The following is a 20,740-nucleotide window of genomic DNA, read 5'->3' as shown; positions in this document are numbered from 1 at the left end:
AAGGGGGGGGATCAGGCAAAGCTATGTGTGTGTGTATGCCCCACTGTGGGCCTCATGCTGGCACTAAAAGGGGCCAAGGCAAAGGGGGCATCCAGGATAACCAGAGACTGAGAGAAAGTAGGAGAAAAACCAATAGTGAAAAGGTGCTGTCCGTGAAAGGCGTGCTGTTTACTTTGTCTTGTCAGCAGAGGGGAGGAGAGTAGGAAAGGAGAGTAGAAGAGTAGGAGTTCGAAAAGAGTAGAGGGTGAAGGAGAGGACAGCAGCACAGCAGATTGAGGCAGGGTTTTACACTGTTGAAGGGTAAGTTGAAATGAATAAAGGGCAATCTCTAAAATTTTATAGGCCCACCTGTTGGTCACAGTGACAAAAATGTGCTGTTTTAAAGCTAATTTCCTGCAATTCTACACATTTTGCCATGGCTTATGCTATCGGAGGGACTAACATGTAATCGAACCCACAAATGCTGATGCTCCAGATACTCAACTAGTCTAAAGAAGGCCAGTTTTATTTCTTCTTTAATCATAACAACAGTTTTCAGCTGTGCTAACATAATTTCAAAAGGGTTTTCTAATGATTAAGTAGCCTTTTAAAATGATAGACTTGGATTAGCTAACACAACGTGACCCCAAACTTTTGAACGGTAGTGTACATTTGCTAACATTTTTAAAACATTTCTGTTTTCGCTTTGTCATTATGTGGTATTGTGTGTAGATTTCTGAGAATAAGGCTGTAACATAACAATCTGGAAAAAGTCAAGGGGTCTGTATACATTCCGAATGCGCTGTAGTTTATATCTAGTTTTAGTCGTTTAATAAGTTTACACTGAAAACGTTTTTTCAATCCCGAAAATTATATAAGCAATATACAGTACCAGTCAAAAGTTTGGACGCACCTACTCATTCAAGGGTTTTTCTTTATTTTTTTTACTATTTTCTACATTGTAGAATAATAGTGAAGACATCAACACTATGAAATAACACATATGGAATCATGTAGTAACCAAAAAAGTGTTAAACAAATCCATATATGTTTTAGATTTTAGATTCTTCAAAGTAGCCACCCTTTGCCTTGATGACAGCATTGCATCCTCTTGGCATTATCTCAACCAGCTTCACCTGGAATGCTTTTCCAACAGTCTTGAAGGAGTTCCCACATATGCTGCGCACTTCTTGGCTGCTTTTCCTTCACTCTGGGGTCCAACTCATCCTAAACCATCTCAATTGGGTTGAGGTCAGGTGATTATGGAGGCCAGGTCATCTGATGCAGCACTCCATCACTCTCCTTCTTAGTAAAATAGCCCTTACACAGCCTGGAGGTCCTATTGTCCTGTTGAAAAACAAATGATAGTCCCACTAAGCACAAAACAGATGGGATGGGGTATCGCTGCAGAATGTTGTGGTAGCCATGCTGGTTAACTTCTTATGGCTGCAATCCCGTTAACGGGATGATATGACAACAGCCAGTGAAAGTGCAGGGCGCCAAATTCAAACAACAGAATTCTCATAATAAAAATTCCTCAAACATACATGTATCTTATATCATTTTAAAGGTAATCTTGTTGTTAATCCCACCACAGTGTCCGATTTCAAATAGGCTTTTCAGCAAAAGCACCACAAACGATTGTTAGGTCACCGCAAAATCACTGACAGTCATTTTTCCAGCCTAAGACAGGAGTCACAAAAAGCAAAAATAGAGATAAAATTAATCACTAACATTTGATGATCTTCATCAGATGACACTCATAGGACTTCATGTTACACAATACATATATGTTTTGTTCGATAAAGTTAATATTTATATCCAAAAACCTCAGTTTACATTGGCGCCATGTTCAGAAATGCCTCCAAAATATCCGGAGAAATTGCAGAGAGCCACGTCAAATAACATAAATACTCATCATAAACTTTGATGAAAGATACATGTTTTACATAGAATTAAAGAAACACTTGTTCTTAATGCAACCGCTGTGTCAGATTTCAAAAAGCTTTACGGCAAAAGCACAATATTCAATAATCTGAGAACAGCGTTCAGCCACAAAAGCAAGCCATACAGTTACCTGTCAAATTGTGCAGTCAACAAAACTCATAAAAAGCATTATAAATCTTCACTTACCTTTGCTGACCTTCGTCGGAATGCACTCCCAGGACTCCCACAAGAAATGTTTGTTTTGTTCGGTAATGTCCATCATTTATGTCCAAATTAGCTATTTTTGTTAGCATGTTTGGTAAACAAATCCAACGTCAGGAAGCGCGTTCACTAAAAGCAGACTAAATTTCAAAAAGTTCCGTAACAGTCAGTAGAAACATGTCAAACGATGTATTGAATCAATCTTTAGAATGTTTTTAACATAAATCTTGAATAACGTTCCAACCGGAGAATTACATTGACTTCAGATGTGCGATGGAACATAGCTCCCTCTCATGTTAACGCCCATGGTCAGAGCATGGTCAGGTCATGATAGACCTGACTAATTCTGGGTCTCCTTCGGCCCCACTTCACAGTAGAGGCATCAGACAAGGTTATACAGACTGTTGACATCTAGTGGAAGCCGTAGGAAGTGCAAACCCATCCATATCTCACTGTGAATTCAATAGGGTCTTGGTTGAAAATCGACCAGCCTCAGAATTCCCACTTTCTGTTTGGATTTTTTCTCAGGTTTTTGCCTGCCATATGAGTTCTGTTATACTCACAGACATCATTCAAACAGTTTTAGAAACTTCAGAGTGTTTTCTATCCAATACCAATAATAATATGCATATATTAGCAACTGGGACTGAGGAGCAGGCAGTTTACTATGGGCACCTCTGGGCACCTTTCATCCAAGCTACTCAATACTGCCCCTGCAGCCATAAGAAGTTAAGTGTGCCTTGAATTCTAAATAAATCACAGACAGTATCACAGCACCCCCACACCATCACACCTCCTCCTCAATGCTTCACGGTGGGAACTACACATGTGGAGATCATCCGTTCACCTACCCTGCGTCTCACAAAGACACGGCGGTTGGAACCAAAAATCTCAAATTTGCTCGTGTTTTTTGGCGCCCTTTAGTAGTGGTTTCTTTGCAGCAGTTCGACCATGAAGGCCTGATTCACGCAGTCTCATCTGAACAGATGTTGAGATGTGTCTGTTACTTGAGCTCTTTGATACATTTATTTGGGCTGCAATTTCTGAGGCTGGTAACTCTAATGAACTTATCCTCTGCAGCAGAACAAACCCTGCGATCTGAGGATTAGAAAAATAAAGTAATTTGAGGGGTGTCTGACTGCACTGAGCTCCTTCACAATGTTGAGTCCATGGCAGGTGTGGCGATAGTGAGCTCTTTAGTGTTTAGGAGGTAAAATAGCTATGTTTGACATTGTGTATCTTTATGTATTGTTAGTTGTGTGTTATGAGTATGTGTGTGTTTGTATGTACGTATTTTGTTTTTTTAACACGATCTCTCTTGCTGCTTTATGTAAAGTGCCTATCATAAGTATTCACCCTCCTTGTATTTCTTCACATTAAAGTGGGATTAAAATGGTTTTAATTGTCATTATTTGTCAACAAAATACTTTGTCAAAGTTGAAGAAAATTCCCCAAAATGTATGAAACATAAAACACTAATGTATCTTGATTAGGGGGTATTCACTGCATTGCAGTTGCCATACTAGGCGGTGATACAGCCCGACAGAATGCTCTCAATGGTGCATCTGATTGACCAAAATCATTATTTTTGTTTGTTATTAAATTTAGTATATTATGGATTATAAAGGGAAAGCCAGCCATGCCACACGGACACCGGTGCCTTTCTCCCGGACAAGCTAAACACCTTCACGTTTAAGCGTGTTAACATGTGCAGACCAGTGCATGTGTGGACAAGAGGAATACCTATGTAAGAATGTTGTTCATCAACTACAGCTCAGCCTTCAACACCATAGTGCCCTCCAAGTTCATCACTAAGCTCGGGGGCCCTGGGTCTGAACCCCGACCTGTGCGACTGGGTCCTGGACTTCCTGACGAGCCGACCCCAGGTGGTGGAGGTAGGCAACAACACCTCCGCTACACTGATCCTCAACACAGGTGCCCCACAAGGGTGCGTTTTTAGTCCCCACCGATACTCCCTGTTCACCCATGACTGAGTGGCCACGCATGTCTCCAACTCAATCATCAAGTTTGAAGACGACACAGCAATGGTAGGCCTGATTTCCAACAACAACGAGACAGCCTACAGTGAGGAGGTGAGGACCTTGGCGGAGTGGTGCCTGGAAAATAACCTCTCCATCCACATCGACGGGGTGAAAACCTTCAGGTTCCTTGGTGTGCACATCACTGACAACCTGAAATGGTCCATCCAAACAGACAGTGTGGTGAAGGTGCTTCAACACATCTTCAACCTCAGGAGAAATTTGGCATGGCCCCTCAAACCCTTACAAACTTCTACAGATGCACCTCTGAGAGCATCCTGTCGGGCTGTATCACCGCCTGGTACAGCAATTGCACTGTCTGCAACTGCATGGCTCTCCAGAGGGTGGTGCGGTCAGTCCAAGGCATCACTGGGGACACACTGACATCTACAGCACCTGGTGTCACAGGAAGGCCAAGAAGATCATCAAAGACCTCAGCCACCCAAGCCACGGCCTGTTCACCCTGCTACCATCTAGAAGGCAGAGACCGTACAGGTGCAACAAAGCTGGGACCGAGAGACTGAAAAACAGCTTCTATCTCCATGCCATCAGACTATTAAATAGTCAGCACTAGCCGGCCTCCACCCATTACCCTGCCCTGAACTTAGTCACTGTTATTAGCTGGCTACCACCCGGAACTCTACCCTGCACCTTAAAGACTGCTGCCCTATGTATATCGTCATTGAACACTGATCACTTTTTTTTTAATAATGCTTACATACTGTTTTACCAACTTCATAAGTACACTCAGTGGACAGTTCATTAGGTACACCACCCTGTTCATGAAAATGGTTCGCTCCTACAGACAGTGAGTCACGTGGCCATGGCTTGCTATATACTGTAAAGCAGACATGCATTGAGGCATTCAGTTACTGTTAGACTGAACGTTAGTATGTTCAAAACGAGTGACCTAAGCAACTTTGAGCGTAGTATGATTGACGGTGCCAGGCGCACCGGTTCCAGTATCGGAAATGTCCGGTCTCCTGGGCTTTTCACGCACGACAGGGCAGGGTTTCCCAAACTCTGGGCTCGGGACCCCAAGCGGTGCACGTTTTGTTTTTTGCCCTAGCACTACACAGCTGACTCATATTCAACTAATCATCAAAATTTGATCGTTTTAATCGGCTGTGTAGTGTTAAACCAAAACGTGAACCCATGGGGTCCCGTGGAGCGAGTTTGAGAAACGCTTGTCTAGTGTTTACCGAGAATGGTGCAACAAACCAAAAACATCCAGTTAACGGCAGTTCTGTGGGCAAAAAACAGCTCATTGATGAGAGGTCGAAGGAAAATGGCAAAAATCCTGCAGGCTAACAGTCGGGCCAAAAACAGGCAAATAACAGCGCAGTACAACAGTGGTGTGCGGAATGGCATCTCGGAACGCACAACTCGTCGGTCCTTGTCACGGATGGGCTATTGCAGCGACCACACCGGGTTCCACTCCGATCGGCTAAAAACAAGAAGAAGCGGCTCCAGTGGGCACGCCATCACTAACACTGGACAATTGAGTGGAAAAACATTGCCTGGTCTGACGAATCCCGGTTCCTGTTGCGTCATACTGATGGCAGAGTCAGGATTTGGCGTAAGCAGCATGAGTCCATGGTCCCGTCATGCCTGGTGTCAACAGCACAAGCTGGTGGTGTAATGGTGTGGGGAATGTATTCCTGGCACACGTAAGATTCCTTGATACCAATTGAGCAATGTTTCCATGCCCCAAAGAATTCAGACTGGTACTAGATGGGTGTACCTAAGAAACTGGCCACTGAGTGAATATTCTGTATTCTGGTCAAGGCTCATACTCAGTGTATATATTTATATTCCGGACTCTGACATTGCTCGGTCTGATATTTCTCAATTCCTTTCTTTTTATTTTTGGGATTTGTGTGTATTGTTAGGTATTACTGCACTGTTGGAGCTAGAAACATAAGTATTTCTCCACACCTGCGATATATGTGTACGTGTCCAATAACATTTGATTTGGATAGCATAATTGCATCTGTCAAACAGATGCTCCTGTCTGGATCAACAGCCGGCCGCCTCGTCCATGCACTGGCAGATGATGTGCATAGGATCGTTCTGGAGGGGCTCAATCAGGCTGAGCATTTTGCCCTGGCTTGTTGTGTACTGACAACACCGATGTAGCACAGTTGTTTGTGTGTGTATATGTCTGTTATTTTGATGGAAAGGAATTTAAATAAGAGCTGCTGGCACGGATTCCCACCCGATGGACACGCCACCGGGGACATCATATTCACAAAGCTGCAAGAATTGTTTACGCAGCATGCCTGCCTTTCGAAAAAGTAAATATTGTGGTTACCGACTGGGCTCCTTTTATGGTGGGCAGACACATCCTGGTCAGCAGGTTGAAGGAAATCGCCCCCCCAAACATCAGTGTGCTGTGTGCCAGACTAAATGTTGAGCTTAAAGATGTAATGGATAACGTAATGTGCATAATCAACTTTGTCAGGGAGACATCGAATCAAATTGTATTGGTCAGCAGATGTTAATGCGAGTGTAGCGAAATGCTTGTGCTTCTAGTTCCGACAGTGCAGTAATATCTAGCAGGTAATCTAACAATTCCACAACAACTACCTAATACACACCAATCTAAGTAAAAGGATGGAATAAGAATATATACATATAAATATATGGATGAACGAGCGGCATAGGCAAGATGCAATAGATGGTATAAAATACAGTATATACATATGAGATGAGTAATGCAAGATATGTAAACATCATTATTAAAGTGGCATTATTAAAGTGACTAGTGATCCATTTATTAGTGTCCATTTATTAGTCTTTCTGGATGGTAGCGGGGTGAACAGGCAGTGGCTCGGGTGGCTGTTGTCCTTGATGATCTTTTTGGCTTTCCTATGACATCGGGTGCTGTAGGTGCCTTGGAGGGCAGGTAGTTTTCCCCTGGTGATGTGTTGTGCAGACCACACCACCCTCTGGAGAGCCTTGCGGTTGTGGGCGGTGCAGTTGCCATACCAGGCGGTGATACAGCCCGACAGAATGCCCTCAATTATGCATCTGTAAAAGTTTGTGAGGGTTTTAGGTGACAAGCCAAATTTCTTTAGCCTCCTGAGGTTGAAGAGGTGCTGTTGTGCCTTCACCATATTGTCTGTGTGGGTGGACCATTTCAGTTTGTCTGTGATGTGTACGCCAAAGAACTTCAGACTTTCCACCTTTTCCACTGCGGGCCCGTCGATGTGGATAGGGGGGATGCTCCCTCTGCTGTTTCCTGAAGTCCACGATCATCTCCTTTGTTTTGTTGACGTTGAGTGTGAGGTTGTTTTCCTTTCACCACATTCCGAGTGCCCTCACCTCCTCCCTGTAGGCTGTCTTGTCGTTGTTGGTAATCAAGCCCACTACTTTTGTGTCGTCTGCAAACTTGATGATTGAGTTGGAGGCGTGCATCGCCACACAGTCGTGGGTGAACAGTGAGTACAGGAGGGGGCTGAGCACGCACCCTTGTGGGGCCCCAGTGTTGAGGATCAGCGAAGTGAAAAGGTTGTTTCCTACCTTCAACACCTGGGGTGGCCCGTCAGGAAGTCCAGGACCCAATTGCACAGGGCGGGGTTGAGACCCAGGGCCTCAAGCTTAATGATGAGCTTGGAGGGTACTATGGTGTTGAATGCTGAGCTGTAGTCAATGAACAGCATTCTTACATAGCTATTCCTTTTGTCCAAATGGGGTAGGGCAGTGTGATGGCGATTGCATCGTCTGGATCTATTGGGGCGGTATGCAAATTGAAGTCTAGGGTGTCAGGTCGGGTGGAGGTGATATGATCCTTGACTAGTCTCTCAAAGCACTTCATGATGACAGAAGTGAGTGCTACGGTGCGATAGTCATTTAGTTCAGTTACCTTTGCCTTCTTGGGTACAGGAACAATGGTGGCCATCTTGAAGCATGTAGGGACAGCAAACTGGGATAGGGAGAGATTGAATATGTCCGTAAACACACCAGCCAGCTGGTCTGCGCATGCTCTGAGGATGCGGCTAGGGATGCAGTCTGGGCCAGCAGCCTTGCGAGGGTTAACACGTTTAAATGTCTTACTCACGTCGGCCACGGAGAAGGAGAGGAGGGGCCCGCAGTCCTTGGTAGCGGGCCGCATCGGTGGCACTGTATTATCCTCAAAGCGGGCAAAGAAGGTGTTTTGTTTGTCTGGAAGTAAGCACCCAACACCGTCTTTTCCGCAAGCTTGTGACAGAATCGCTGGCTGAGTAAAGGAAAAGCGCTGGAGCGGTTCTGTGAGCTGCATGACCAGGTTGTCGATTTTCTCAGAAAAAGCTAAATATGTGCAGCAGCTGACCACCTTCACATTCTGGAAAATTAGGATTTCCCCTCTGTTCTTTTTTGGGCTGATCTGTTCTGTCACTTTAAACGGGTTAAATCTGCAGTTACGAGGAAGAGGGAAAACAGTCGTGGACATGGTGGAAAAACTTGAGGCCTTTACTAGGAAGCTTGAGTAGATCGATTTGGACTTTTCATCTGGAAGGCTGCGCTTACGCACGTTGAAGAATCAGGAGTACCGAGTCCCTGAGTGCGTTTTGGTTGGCAAGCTCAGAGGAGTACAGCACAATAAATAAACTTGCATTTTATGTGCTAACAATGTTTGGATCAACTTGGATCAACTTCTATGAACGCAATCTAGACTCACGACAGAAACCGGCTTTCACACAAGTCAATCGAGGACTGCCTGCGCATCAAAATCACATCCATCTCACCCGCCATCAACAAGATCGTGTCCGAGGAGAAATTCAACTTTTCCCATTGAGTAAGTAACTTAGTAGCCTATATGACTTAGCAAATACTAAATACTTAGGCTATTTAGGTCTCATGCTGACAGTATTTTCTGTTCTGTCATTACAGGAGCAGGCTATCCCGAGACTCCTGATAGACATTCAGACACAGACATTTGCAGACATCACCTTTTTTTTCTTTAGATTGTTTTATGTAGGATCCTACATTTTTGTAAAGTTGCCATTGTAAGCAGGCCTAATTGAAAAAAACTCCCACTTCAATTTTCTTCTGAAAGATGCAGTTAAGCCATAGCCCAAGTTATTTTATGTAAGGCGCGGAAGAAATAGGCTGCAATTAAACCCTCTTGTTTATAAAGTCAAATTAAATCGAAGAGTATCTATTCCTGTGAGCCACTTGCAGAACAAGTTAGCTAGGCTATAATTTCAACACCAGGCGCTGTTCACCACCTATTGATTGCGCTGCTGTCGCAGCTTTGCGTTTCAGCACCACAAAATGGTCCTCTGCCTGCTTTATTAGTCGACTGTCTTTTCTCATGAATGTTAAAATGTAACTTTTGCATTATTTAGGTGGGGTAACTTCCTTCTTTTTGCATTGGGGGTGTGTAGGGTAAGGTGGAGGTGATATTATCCTTAACTAGCCTCTCAAGGCACTTCATGATGACGTAAGTGCTACTGAGCGATAGTCATTTAGTTCAGTTACCTTCACTTTCTTGGGTACAGGAACAATGGTGGACATCATGAAGCAAGTGTGGGCAACAGACTGGGATAGGGAGAGATTGAATATGTCTGTAAACACTCAAGCCAGCTGGTCTGCACATATTCTGGGTGTATTGATACACCATCCAAAGCCTAATTAATAACTTCACCATGCTCAAAGGGATATTCAGACTTTGCTTTGTAAAAAAGTGGTCCCTAGTCTTTTGGTTGAATCTGTGCTGAGAATTCACTACTCAACGGCGGGACCTTAAAGATAATTGAGTGTGTGAGGTACATTCACTATATATACAAAAGTATGTGGACACCCCTTCAAATTAGCGGATTCGGCTATTTCAGCCTCACCCGTTTCTGCCAGATTTATAATATCGAGCACACAGCCATGCAATCTCCTTACACAAACATTGGCAGTAGAATGGCCTTACTGAAGAGCTCAGTGACTTTCAACGTGGCACCGGCATAGGATGCCACCTTTCCAACAAGTCAGTTCGTCACATTTATACCCTGCTAGAGCTGCCCCGGTCAACTGTAAGTGTTGTTATTGTGAAGTGGAAATGTCTAGGAGCAACAACAGCTCAGCCACGAAGTGGTAGGCCACACAAGCTCACAGAACAGGACCGCCGAGTACTGAAGCGCATAGCACGTAAAAACCGTCTGTCCTCGGTGGCAACACTCACTACCGAGTTCCAAAAGTGCCTCTGTTCGTCGGAAGCTTCATGAAATGGGTTTCCATGGCAGAGCAGCCATACACAAACCTAAGATCACCATGCGCAATGCCAAGCGTCCTGCTGGAGAGGTGTAAACTAGCCGCCATTGGACTCTGGAGCAGTGGAAACGGATTCTCTGGAGTAATGAATCACGCTTCACCATCTGGCAGTCCGAAGGATGAATCTGGGTTTGGCGGATGCCAGGAGAACGCTACCTGCCCCAATTTATAGTGCCAACTGTAAAGTTTGGTGGAGGAGGAATAATGGTCTGGGGCTGTTTTTCAAAGGTTCGAGATAGACCCCTTAGTTCCAGTGAAGGGAAATCTTAACGCTACAGCATACAATGACATTCTAGACAATTCTGTGCTTCCAACTTTGTGGCAACAGTTTGGGGAAGGCCCTTTCCTGTTTCAGCATGACAATGCCCCCATGCACAAAGCAAGGTCCATACAGAAATGGTTCGTCGATCGGTGTGGAAGAACTTGACTGCCTGCACAGAGCTCTGACCTCAACCCCATCAAACACCTTTGGGATGAATTCGAGCGCCGAATCGCCCAACATCAGTGCCCGACCTCACTAATGCTCTTGTGGCTTAATGGAAGCAAGTCCCCGCAGCAATATACCAAGATCTAGTGGAAAGCCTTTGGAAGAAAAGTGGAGGCTGTTATAGCAGCAAAGGGGGGACCAACTCCATATTAATGCCCATGATTTTGGAATGAGATGTTCGAAGAGTAGGTGTCCACATACTTTTGGTTATGTAGTGTAGATGGTGTAGTCATTCAAAAAATCATGTTACCCCCTATTATTGCACACAGAATGAGTCTGTGCAACCTATTATGTGATTTGTTAAGCACATTTTTACTCCTGAACTTATTTAGACTTGCCATAACAAATGAATGCTTATATAACTAAGATGTTTTTGTAATTATTTTTCATTAATTTGTAAACATTTATAGAATTTTCTTTTCACTTTGACATTAAGGAGTATTTTGTGTAGATCGTGACAAAAGAAATCAATTTTAATCCCACTTTGTAACGCAACAAAATGTGAAGAAAATCCAAGTAGGGGTGAATACTTATGATAGGCACTGTATCTGATACTGACGTGTACATGAGTATAATTGTAACCTGCAGACGTTCTCGGTGCGTGCCATTTATGGGTGTGTGTATTTTACAAACCTGGGTTCAAATACCATTTCAAATGTCTCAATTACTTTCACATACATTCGATGTACCTCTGGTCTCTTGGCAGCCCCCACCAGCCCAGTCCAAGCTCTTCTCTGTCCTTGCACCACAATGGTGGAACCAGCTTTCCCCTGAACCTAGAACAGCATTGTATTTTCTTCCGTAAACATGTGAAACCCTACCTCTTCAAAGAGTATCTGCTAAATGACTAAAATGAATTAAGTGAATTAAGTATTCTAATATATTATATTTGAAAAGACAAGTTGAATATTTTAATGTATTTGGAAATACTCTTGGAAAGTATTTGAAAATAATACACTCCCATGCGTTTAACCCGGGTATTTGAAAATAGTGTTTGAAATAAGTATTTGGAAATACTATCAATTACAATTTGGTAGAGTATTTATTTGTATTATTATTTTTTTTTACAAATAACTGTTCAAATACTCAAATAAAAGTACTTGTTTTAAGCTGTGTATTTGAAAATACTCAAATACACAGAAAAAAGTATTTAAAAAAAAAACATAGTCAAATACACATGTATTTGAACCCAAGTCTGGTATATTGCCCCACAGGCCAAGTCATGTGTTAGTGCGAGTGTCCGCATTCATGTGTAACTTTGCACGCTGCACGTATTGTCATCGTCGTTGCTTCGTGCAGTGTGTGATTTAGACTTGGCCTGGCCCCTAAGAACGGAAGGGTGTGTACTACAAGGAGCCTCTCTGTTGTGCAAGGTCTGTATTTGTTTGTCTGAACTGAGTTGTTTGCCTTGTCTCACTCATTGCAAGTTGGGCCATTGATATCTATCTCAGTGAAGAACTTTCTCAATTCCCTTCAAAGGGCTTTATTGGCAATGGAAACGTACTGTATGTTTACATTGCCAAAGCAAGTGAATAGATAATAAACAAAAGTAAAATAAACAATCAGAAAAGAACAGTAAATATTAAACACACACACGTTTCAAAAGAGTAGAGACATTTAAAATGTTATATTATGGCTATGTACAGAGTTGTAACAATGTTCAAAAGGGAAAATAAATCAACAGAAATATGGGTTATATTTACATTGGTGTTTTGTGTTTTACTGGTTGCCCTTTTTCTTGTGGCAACAGGTCACACATCTTGCTGCTGTGATGGCACACTCTGGTATTTCACTTAATAGATATGGGAGTTTATAAAAACGTTTTTTTTTTTTTATGTATACAAATGTGATTTGTTTTTTAATTCTTCAGAGGTCTGTGTAATCTAAGGGAAATATGTGTCTTTAATATGATCATACATTTGGCAGGAGGCTGGGAAGTGCAGCTCGGTTTCCACCTCATTTTGTGGGCAGTGTGAACATAGCCTGTCTTCTCTCGAGGGCCAGGTCTGCCTACGGTAGCCTCTCAATAGCAAGGCTATGCTCACTAAGTCTGTACATAGTCAAAGCTTTCCTTAATTTTGGGTCAGTCTCAGTGGTCAGGTATTCTGGGCCAAATAGCATTGTAGTTTGCTCAGTTTTTTGGTAAATTCTTTCCAATGTGTCAAGTAATTATCTTTTTGTTTTCTCATGATTTGGTTGGGTCCTAACTGTGTTGCTGTCTAGGGGCTCTGTGTGTGAACATAGGACCAGCTTGCTGAGGGGACTCTTCTCTAGGTTCATCTCTCTATAGGTGATGGTTTTGTTATGGAAGGTTTGAAAATCGTGACTGGGGATATTGATACGCCATCCAAAGTGTAATTAATAACTTCACCATGCTCAAAGGAATATTAAAAAAAAAAAAAAAAAAATCTTTACCCATCTACCAATAGGTGCCCTTTGCGAGGCATTGGAAAATCTCAGTGGTCTTTATAGTTGAATCTTCGTTTTGAAATTCACTGCTCGACTGAGGGACCTTACAATTATCTGTATGTGTGGGGCACAGAGATGATATCGTCATTTAAAATCATGTTAAACACTATTATTGCACACATGTAACTTATTATGTGACTTGTTAAGGACATTTTTCCTCCTGAACTTGCCATAACAAAGGGGTTGAATACTTAATGACTCAAGACATTTCAGCTTTTCATTTTTGTAATAATTAGTACAAATTTTGAAAAACATAATTCCACTTTGACATTATGGGGTATTGTGTGTGGGCCAGTGACAGAACATCTAAATGTAATCCATTTTTAAATTCAGGCTGTAACACAACAATATGTCAAGGGGTGTGAATACTATCTGAAGGCTCTGTATAACTGCTTCAAGATTTTTAGCCAGATTCTAATTGGTATGTTGAATTTTGTGTCTTTTTGATGGCGTAGAAGGCCTTTCTTGCCTCTCAGATCGTTCGCAGCTTTATGGAAGTTGCCTGTGGTGCTGATGTTTAAGCCAAGACAGGAATAGTTTGTTGTGTGCTCTCGGGCAACGGTGTCTAGATGGAATTTGTATTTGTGGTCCTGGCAACACTCTTTCTCTGTCTGTCTCTCATCCTTCTCTATGAAGGCAGGGCAGTAAGAGTGCATAACACAAGTTGCCTCTTTGTTCCGTAGCTGAACGCAAACTGGGTCACCATGGCCTTCCTTAACACAAAAGCTGTCTAGGTCTATGTGCACTTGTGTGTGTGGCCGGGTCTACCACTCCTCCTGCTGTGTTGTGTTGTTAGAGGAATTATTGCCTATCACTTGATCACTGGCTGTTTATTTCATTGAGTCTGTCATGATTTTGATTAAGTCGCTGCTCTTTCCTGGTCGGTTATGTGTTACTTCGATGCTACTTCCTGAATCTGACATTCATTGTTTCCTGTCAGGCTGCATTTTAATGAATGAAGGAAATAATCAATGACATAACTTCAATGAATATATTGATCTCTAGGCTAGAGGATAAATTGCATTTGTTTGATTCCTTAACATCCTATTTGAACTTTTCTTTTTTACACTCCCCCTATCGCTCTTTCTTTCTCTGGGGACAGCAGTGCTACCCAAGACCCTCGGTTGCCTTTCAGACGGTAGCGAGGGAACAGCCATGCACCCCATGCCGGGACAGCCGCCTGGCCAACGGGGACGCAAGCCAGGCCGCAGAAAAGCCAAGCTGACAGGGCCCTGGGGCCAGAAGGGGGCCGGAGTAGGAACACAGGCCCCCCTGCCCGGAAAGGGACTGGAGCATATCAAGGTCCCCAAGAAGAGAGGCCCCAAACCGGGGAGTAAGGTACAGAACAAGGACCCGTGATGGGGAGTGATGGTTGGGAAGGGTGGATGGGGTAGGGTTGGATGTTTAATCCTGTGTCGCAGCACCCAAACAGTATTTTATAATAACGACCTTATTGGTCAAAAGTTGAACTAAAGTCAAGAATTTGCTTGTATTCTAATTCCACTGCTACTGAGAAAAGTCATGTTTGCCCTCTAATTGACATCTAGAGGGGTTGACCTAAGCCTAACATTGTCCTCTCGCTCCTCCTCTGTGTTTAGATGGGCTGGGCGAAGAGAGCAGGCTGGCTGGAGGGTGCCATGGCAGGCCCAGGGCGACCCATGTCCCGGCCCAGAGGGAGGCTGCCAGCCAACTGGGCCCAGAGGATGGCCCTGCAGGAGGGTCAAGTGGAGTCCATCAAGATCCCCAAAAAGAGAGGGCCCAAGCCCGGCAGCAAGGTAACCACACACACACACACACACACACAATTATATTTGTTTAGGTACAATGTAACTAATCCAGCACCTGGGACAAGTGTTTTTTTATTTTTATGGATGAGCGCATACCACCCCACTAAACGTTGTGTATATATGTGTGTGTGTCTGTATGAACAGAGAAAACCGCGGGTGGTGCCCAACCCCGTGCCCGTTTCCCCCAACAGCAGTATGCCAGAGCCAGACACCAGCACGGTGCCCCTGGACAACGCCACAATCCCCAGCGCCGCCTTGCATGCTGCAACAGGTACACGCACACAAAGTAGTACTTCATCACTACAATTAACACTCGTAGGGATTTCTGTGGAGCGCAATGCAACTTTTATTATGAATACTTGTAATGCCTTCGGTCATCCTTGTGAGTCAATCATTGATGAAAATGTAATATTGTTAAATATGTTTTGGAGCATTAAGTCAAATCTGCCTTTTTCAGCCAGAGTGGTATACACGCTGAATGTTAGATGCCTCTGTGTTTGTGTGCGTGACTGCCTGCATCTACATACGTGTCCCACAGTGTGTGTATACCTGAACAAGTATGGGAAGGTGGGACCCCACTTGGACGGGCGGCGGGTGCAGCAGCTGCCCGACCACTTTGGTCCAGGCCGGGCTTCCTCGGTGCTACAGCAGTGTGTCCAGGCCTGTGTGGACTGTGCCCACAACCAGAGCTCTGTCTTCTCCTGCCTCAAGCCTGGTCACGGAGGAGAGGTCATATCAGGTAAGGACTGGTACCTGCTTTCTGTATGGGCTATGCTCTCTATAAGCTTTATTAGAAGTTTAGTTCTAGAGATAATCAAAGAGTCTTTGCATTTCCTTAAGAAATATGATTTTTCCTTCATTTATTTCAAGCCTCCCTGTGCACTACATCAGGACCAGTTGTTAAAACAGACTGGTAGATCCTTTTTTTCCTGTAATTGATCAAACCAAAGCTCTATATCTCCTATTCACTTGGCGTTGCTGCTAAATGTGAGGAATTGGCTGTCTGAGCCGAACCCTTGCCCTCTGTGTCCCATGCAGCCCACTTTGGCCAGCAGCACCATACCCTCACCCTGCCCACGTTCAACAGCGTCACGTACGTCCTGCGCTTCCTGGCGAAACTCTGTCACAACCTCTACTGTGACCCTCTGTTTGGCAGCCAGCCCGTCCCCCGAGGGGGACTGCATTACGACAGCCACGCCTACCCGGGTCAGCACACACACTGTACTGGGGCATAACCTTGACTTTACTGTTGGTTCAGGACAGAAAAGGGTTGCCAGTTTCTTTTTGACCTTTTCACCATTGTAACCGTGTCGACTTGAGTCAAGTATGTAGGTATTTGCTTTTCACTCCTCACTGTTTTTCTTTTCTGTTACGACTCTCGCCAGAAAGGAGAAGTTTTAGGGAGGGCCTCACGACGGGCCCAGGCAGAGGCTCCAAGCGGTTCTTTCAAGACTCCTACTACAGCCCCCTCCCCCACAAGCTGGCCAAAAACCTCTGCCTTTCCTCGGAAGGTACAGCCCCTTGGGAAATCCTTAACGCTTAATTTGAAATAACTTGATTGATAAAAATAGAAACATGCACCTCTAATGGGACAAAGAAATGGGAGAACATTTGTGTACAAACAAAAACTCTTATTTTAGGGTGTAGCTAGGACTGGAGGTCAGCCTGTTTTTGTAACGCAGAAGTCTGCCGGTGTCACGGTAATTAACAGAAACACGTTTAGCACTTCCAGGCCTCCACGAATACAAATTGCATACAAGCGACATACAGTCTAAGATTAGACTATTTTAAATGTAGTTGTCCCAAAGACACGCTCATCAGCAGCTTGTATCATGTCAGCTAAGTGAACGAGCCTACGGCCTATGGCATGGAGCATAGCCAGATAACATACAGTATGCCAACTCCATATTCTGTTCTTCTGAAATACATTTTCTTCCAATCATGTTTCTTTAGACTTCAGACTCAACCTACGGTCACCGCCAACAGCCCAATGTGTAGCCAGTAATGTCCCGCAAAGCAAACTTTTTGACTACAGTTAAGCTACAGGTGTGTCACTTGGGCCTTGTCATTGACTCGCCTGTCCATGTTGTTCCAGGTGAGCCCTTCCTCGTGGTGAACGGTGTAGGGGGGTCGGAGCACTTAAAGAAGAGCCCCCTGTCCCCGGGCTCGACAGGGCAGCCTCTGGGCCTGCGGTCCCCCACCAAGTTGCTACATCTCAACTCTTCAGGTAGGGGATCATCTTTAATGCAGTGCATGTCATTAAAGGCAAAACGGATATTGTCCAGTGGATTTGATTTCATTTTTAGCCAAGCTAATTTGTGGATTGTGTATGGCTTTTCGGTAGCACTTTAGATGGAGTTGCTCATTGGTGACTAATGTTCCTCTGTATCTCTACTCTGACCCGCCATCCGACAGGCTCTGAGCGCTTCAGAGAGAGCCCTCGGCCCAGTGGCCAGGACCCCAACCTGTGGACGGTGAAGGACGTCATGCAGTTCATCAGAGACATAGACCCCCTACTGGCCCCCCACGCAAATCTCTTCAGAAAACACGTACGTATCTACAGAATTGAATAGAACAGTACTATCCTATTGTATCTCTATGTACGTATCAGCCTGACAGAACACTCAGCATAGAGGGACACTTACAGTGCATTCGGAAAGTATTCACACCCCTTGACTTTTTCCACATTTTGTGACGTTACAGCTTTATTCTAATGTATTAAATTGTTTTTCCCCCCTCAATCTACACACAATACCCCATAATGACAAAGCAAAAACAGGTTTTTATAAACATTTTGCAAATTTACATATGTTTTCAGACCCTTTACTCAGTACTTTGTTGAAGCACCTTTGGCAGCGATTACAGTCTTGAGTCTTCTTGGGTATGACGCTACAAGCTTGGCACACGTGTATTTAGGGAGTTTTTCCCGTTCTTCTCTGCAGATCATCTCAAGCTCTGTCAGGTTGGATGGGGAGCGTCGCTGCACAGCTATTTTCAGGTCTCTCCAGGGATGTTTGATTGGGTTCAAGTCCGGGCTCTTGCTGGGCCGCTCAAGGACATTCAGAGACTTGTGTCGAAGCCACTCCTGAGTCTTGGTGGTTCCAAACTTCTTTCTTTTAAGAATGACAGAGGCCGCTGTGTTCTTGGGGACCAGAATTTTTTTGGTAGCCGTCCCCAGATCTGTGCCTTGACACAATCCTGTCTCGGAGCTCTACGGACAATTCCTTCGAACTCATGGCTTGGTTTTTGCTCTGACATGCACTGTCAACTGTGGGACCTTATATAGACAGGTGTGTGCCTTTCCAAATCATGTCCAATCAAGTTGTAGAAACATCAAGGAAAATCAATGGAAACAGGATGTACCTGAGCTCAATATCGAGTCTCAGAGCAAAGGGTCTGAATACTTATGTAAATAAGGTATTTCTGTTTTTGTTTTTAATACATTTGCAAACATTTATAAAAAACTGTTTTCACTTTGTCATTATGGGGTATTGTGTGTACATTGATGAGTGAAAACATGTATTTAATCCCTTTTAGAATAAGGCTGTAACATAACAAAATGTGGAAAAAGTCAAGGGGTGTGAATACTTTCCCAGTGCACTGTATGTTTTGCCATTGTTTTTAGTGGACGGATTTTTGAATTCTTAAGTGTTTTGTTGAGTTTCTAACCTTCATAGCAAATGAAAATGTTATCCCACTCCTATGTGTTGCAGGAGATTGATGGCAAAGCCCTCTTGTTACTACGCAGCGACATGATGATGAAATACATGGGCTTGAAGCTCGGGCCTGCCCTCAAACTCACGTTCCACATCGACAAGCTCAAACATGGACGCCCTAATTGAGCTCATCAGCGTCCCCCCCACCCCGCAACCCTACTACTACTACTCACCCCCCCTCCCCTCTACAGGATATAATGCACTGCATACTAGTGGACTAACCATCACATGTCGCATCCGCCACTAGGCTACGATACCTGGTGTCATATATCCCCCCTCCCTTTCTCTGCCGCATCTACGAAGCCCTGTGGTGAACTTCTCTTATTTACATTTTATTTCTGTTGTGTGGCACAATCGGCAGCATTGGATATGCAGACTGACTGACTCGCCCACATCTCCTCCTCATCCATCATGTTACTTGCCTGTTTTTTTCTATTCCATATTCTCTTACAACAACCTCTACCAATGATGCCCTCCCTGTGTGTAGACATTTTTTTACTGTAATGGCCATTTTAGGCCAGAGTTTTTAATTACATTGTTTTTGATCGCTTTCTTTTTGTTTGATCAAGTACATTTCTTTTTTTGTACCCTCCCTGAAAATATGGACTTGCATTAAGCCATTTTGGCTGTTTTTGTATGAAATAAGTATACTGAACATAAATATAAATGCAACATGTAAAGTGTTGGTCCCATGTTTCATGAGCTGAAATAAAAGATCCCAGAAATGTTCCATACGCACAAAAAGCTTATTTCTCTCAAATGTTGTGCACAAATTTGTTTACATCCTTGTTAGTGAGCATTTTTCATTTGCCAAGATAATCCATCCACTTGACAGGTGTAGCATATCAAGAAGCTGATTAAACAGCATGATTATTACACAGGTGCACCTTGTGCTGGGTACAATAAAAGGCCACTAAAATGTGCTGTTTTGCCACAGATGTCTCAAGTTTTGAGGGAGCGTTCAATTGGCATGCTGACTGCAGGAATGTCCACCAGAGCTGTTGCCAGAGAATTGAATGTTCATTTCTCTACCATACGTCGCCTCCAACATCATTTTAGAGAATTTGGCATTACTTCCAACCGGCCTCACAACCGCAGACCACGTGTAACCACGCCAGCCCAGGACCTCCACATCTGGCTTCTTCACCTGCGGGATCGTTTGAGACCAGCCACCCGGACAGTTGATGAAACTGTGGGTTTACTGTGAATGTCTGCACAAACTGTCAGAAACCGTCTCAGGGAAGCTCATCTTTGTGCTCATCGTCCTCACCCGTGTCTTGACCTGACAGCAGTTCGGCGCCGCATCCGACTTCAGTAGGCAAATGCTCACCTTCGATGGCCAGTAGCACGCTATAGAAGTGTGCACTTCACAGATGAATCCCAGGTTTCAACTACCTGGCAGATAGCGTGTATGGTGTCGTGTGGGCGAGCAGTTTGCTGATGTCAATGTGAACAGTGTGCCCCATGGTAGCAGTGCGGTTATGGTATGGGCAGCCATAAGCTACGGACAACAAACACAATTGCCTTTTATCATGACGAGATCCTGAGGCCCATTGTCACGCCATTCATCTGCCGTGATCACGATAATGCACAGCCCCATGTCGCAAGGATCTGTACACAGTTCCTGGAAGATGAAAATGTCCCAGTTCTTCCATGGCCTGCATACTCACCAGACATTTCACCCATTGAGCATGTTTGGGATGCTCTGGATTGACGTGTACGACAGCGTGTTCCAGTTCTCACCAATATCCAGCAACGTCGCACAGCCATTGAAGAGTGGGACAACATTCCACAGGCCATAATCAACAGCCTGATCAACTCCTTGTGAAAGAGATGAGGCAAATTGTGGTCACACCAGATACTGACTGG

General features: G+C 44.1%; 1 protein-coding gene across 1 annotated transcript in view; it reads left to right on the top strand.

Moving 5' to 3' along the window:
• LOC120031437 (polycomb protein SCMH1-like) overlaps window positions 1-19,596 on the top strand; it is a 41,238-nt gene extending 21,642 nt beyond the window's left edge. The window contains exons 9-17 of the mRNA XM_038977189.1: window positions 14,471-14,706; window positions 14,967-15,143; window positions 15,300-15,426; window positions 15,694-15,894; window positions 16,194-16,361; window positions 16,541-16,666; window positions 17,251-17,382; window positions 17,571-17,704; window positions 18,869-19,596. Coding sequence (XP_038833117.1) covers window positions 14,471-14,706; window positions 14,967-15,143; window positions 15,300-15,426; window positions 15,694-15,894; window positions 16,194-16,361; window positions 16,541-16,666; window positions 17,251-17,382; window positions 17,571-17,704; window positions 18,869-18,997 — 1,430 coding nt within the window. The 3' untranslated portion in view covers window positions 18,998-19,596. The remainder of the gene's footprint in view (window positions 1-14,470; window positions 14,707-14,966; window positions 15,144-15,299; window positions 15,427-15,693; window positions 15,895-16,193; window positions 16,362-16,540; window positions 16,667-17,250; window positions 17,383-17,570; window positions 17,705-18,868) is intronic.
• The last annotated feature ends 1,144 nt before the right edge of the window (window positions 19,597-20,740 follow it).

The sequence above is a fragment of the Salvelinus namaycush genome, chromosome 37, assembly GCF_016432855.1.
Source record: "Salvelinus namaycush isolate Seneca chromosome 37, SaNama_1.0, whole genome shotgun sequence".
Classification (NCBI taxonomy): domain Eukaryota; kingdom Metazoa; phylum Chordata; class Actinopteri; order Salmoniformes; family Salmonidae; genus Salvelinus; species Salvelinus namaycush.
Note: the sequence above shows the minus strand (reverse complement) of the source record. Positions and strands in the feature narration are given on the sequence as shown.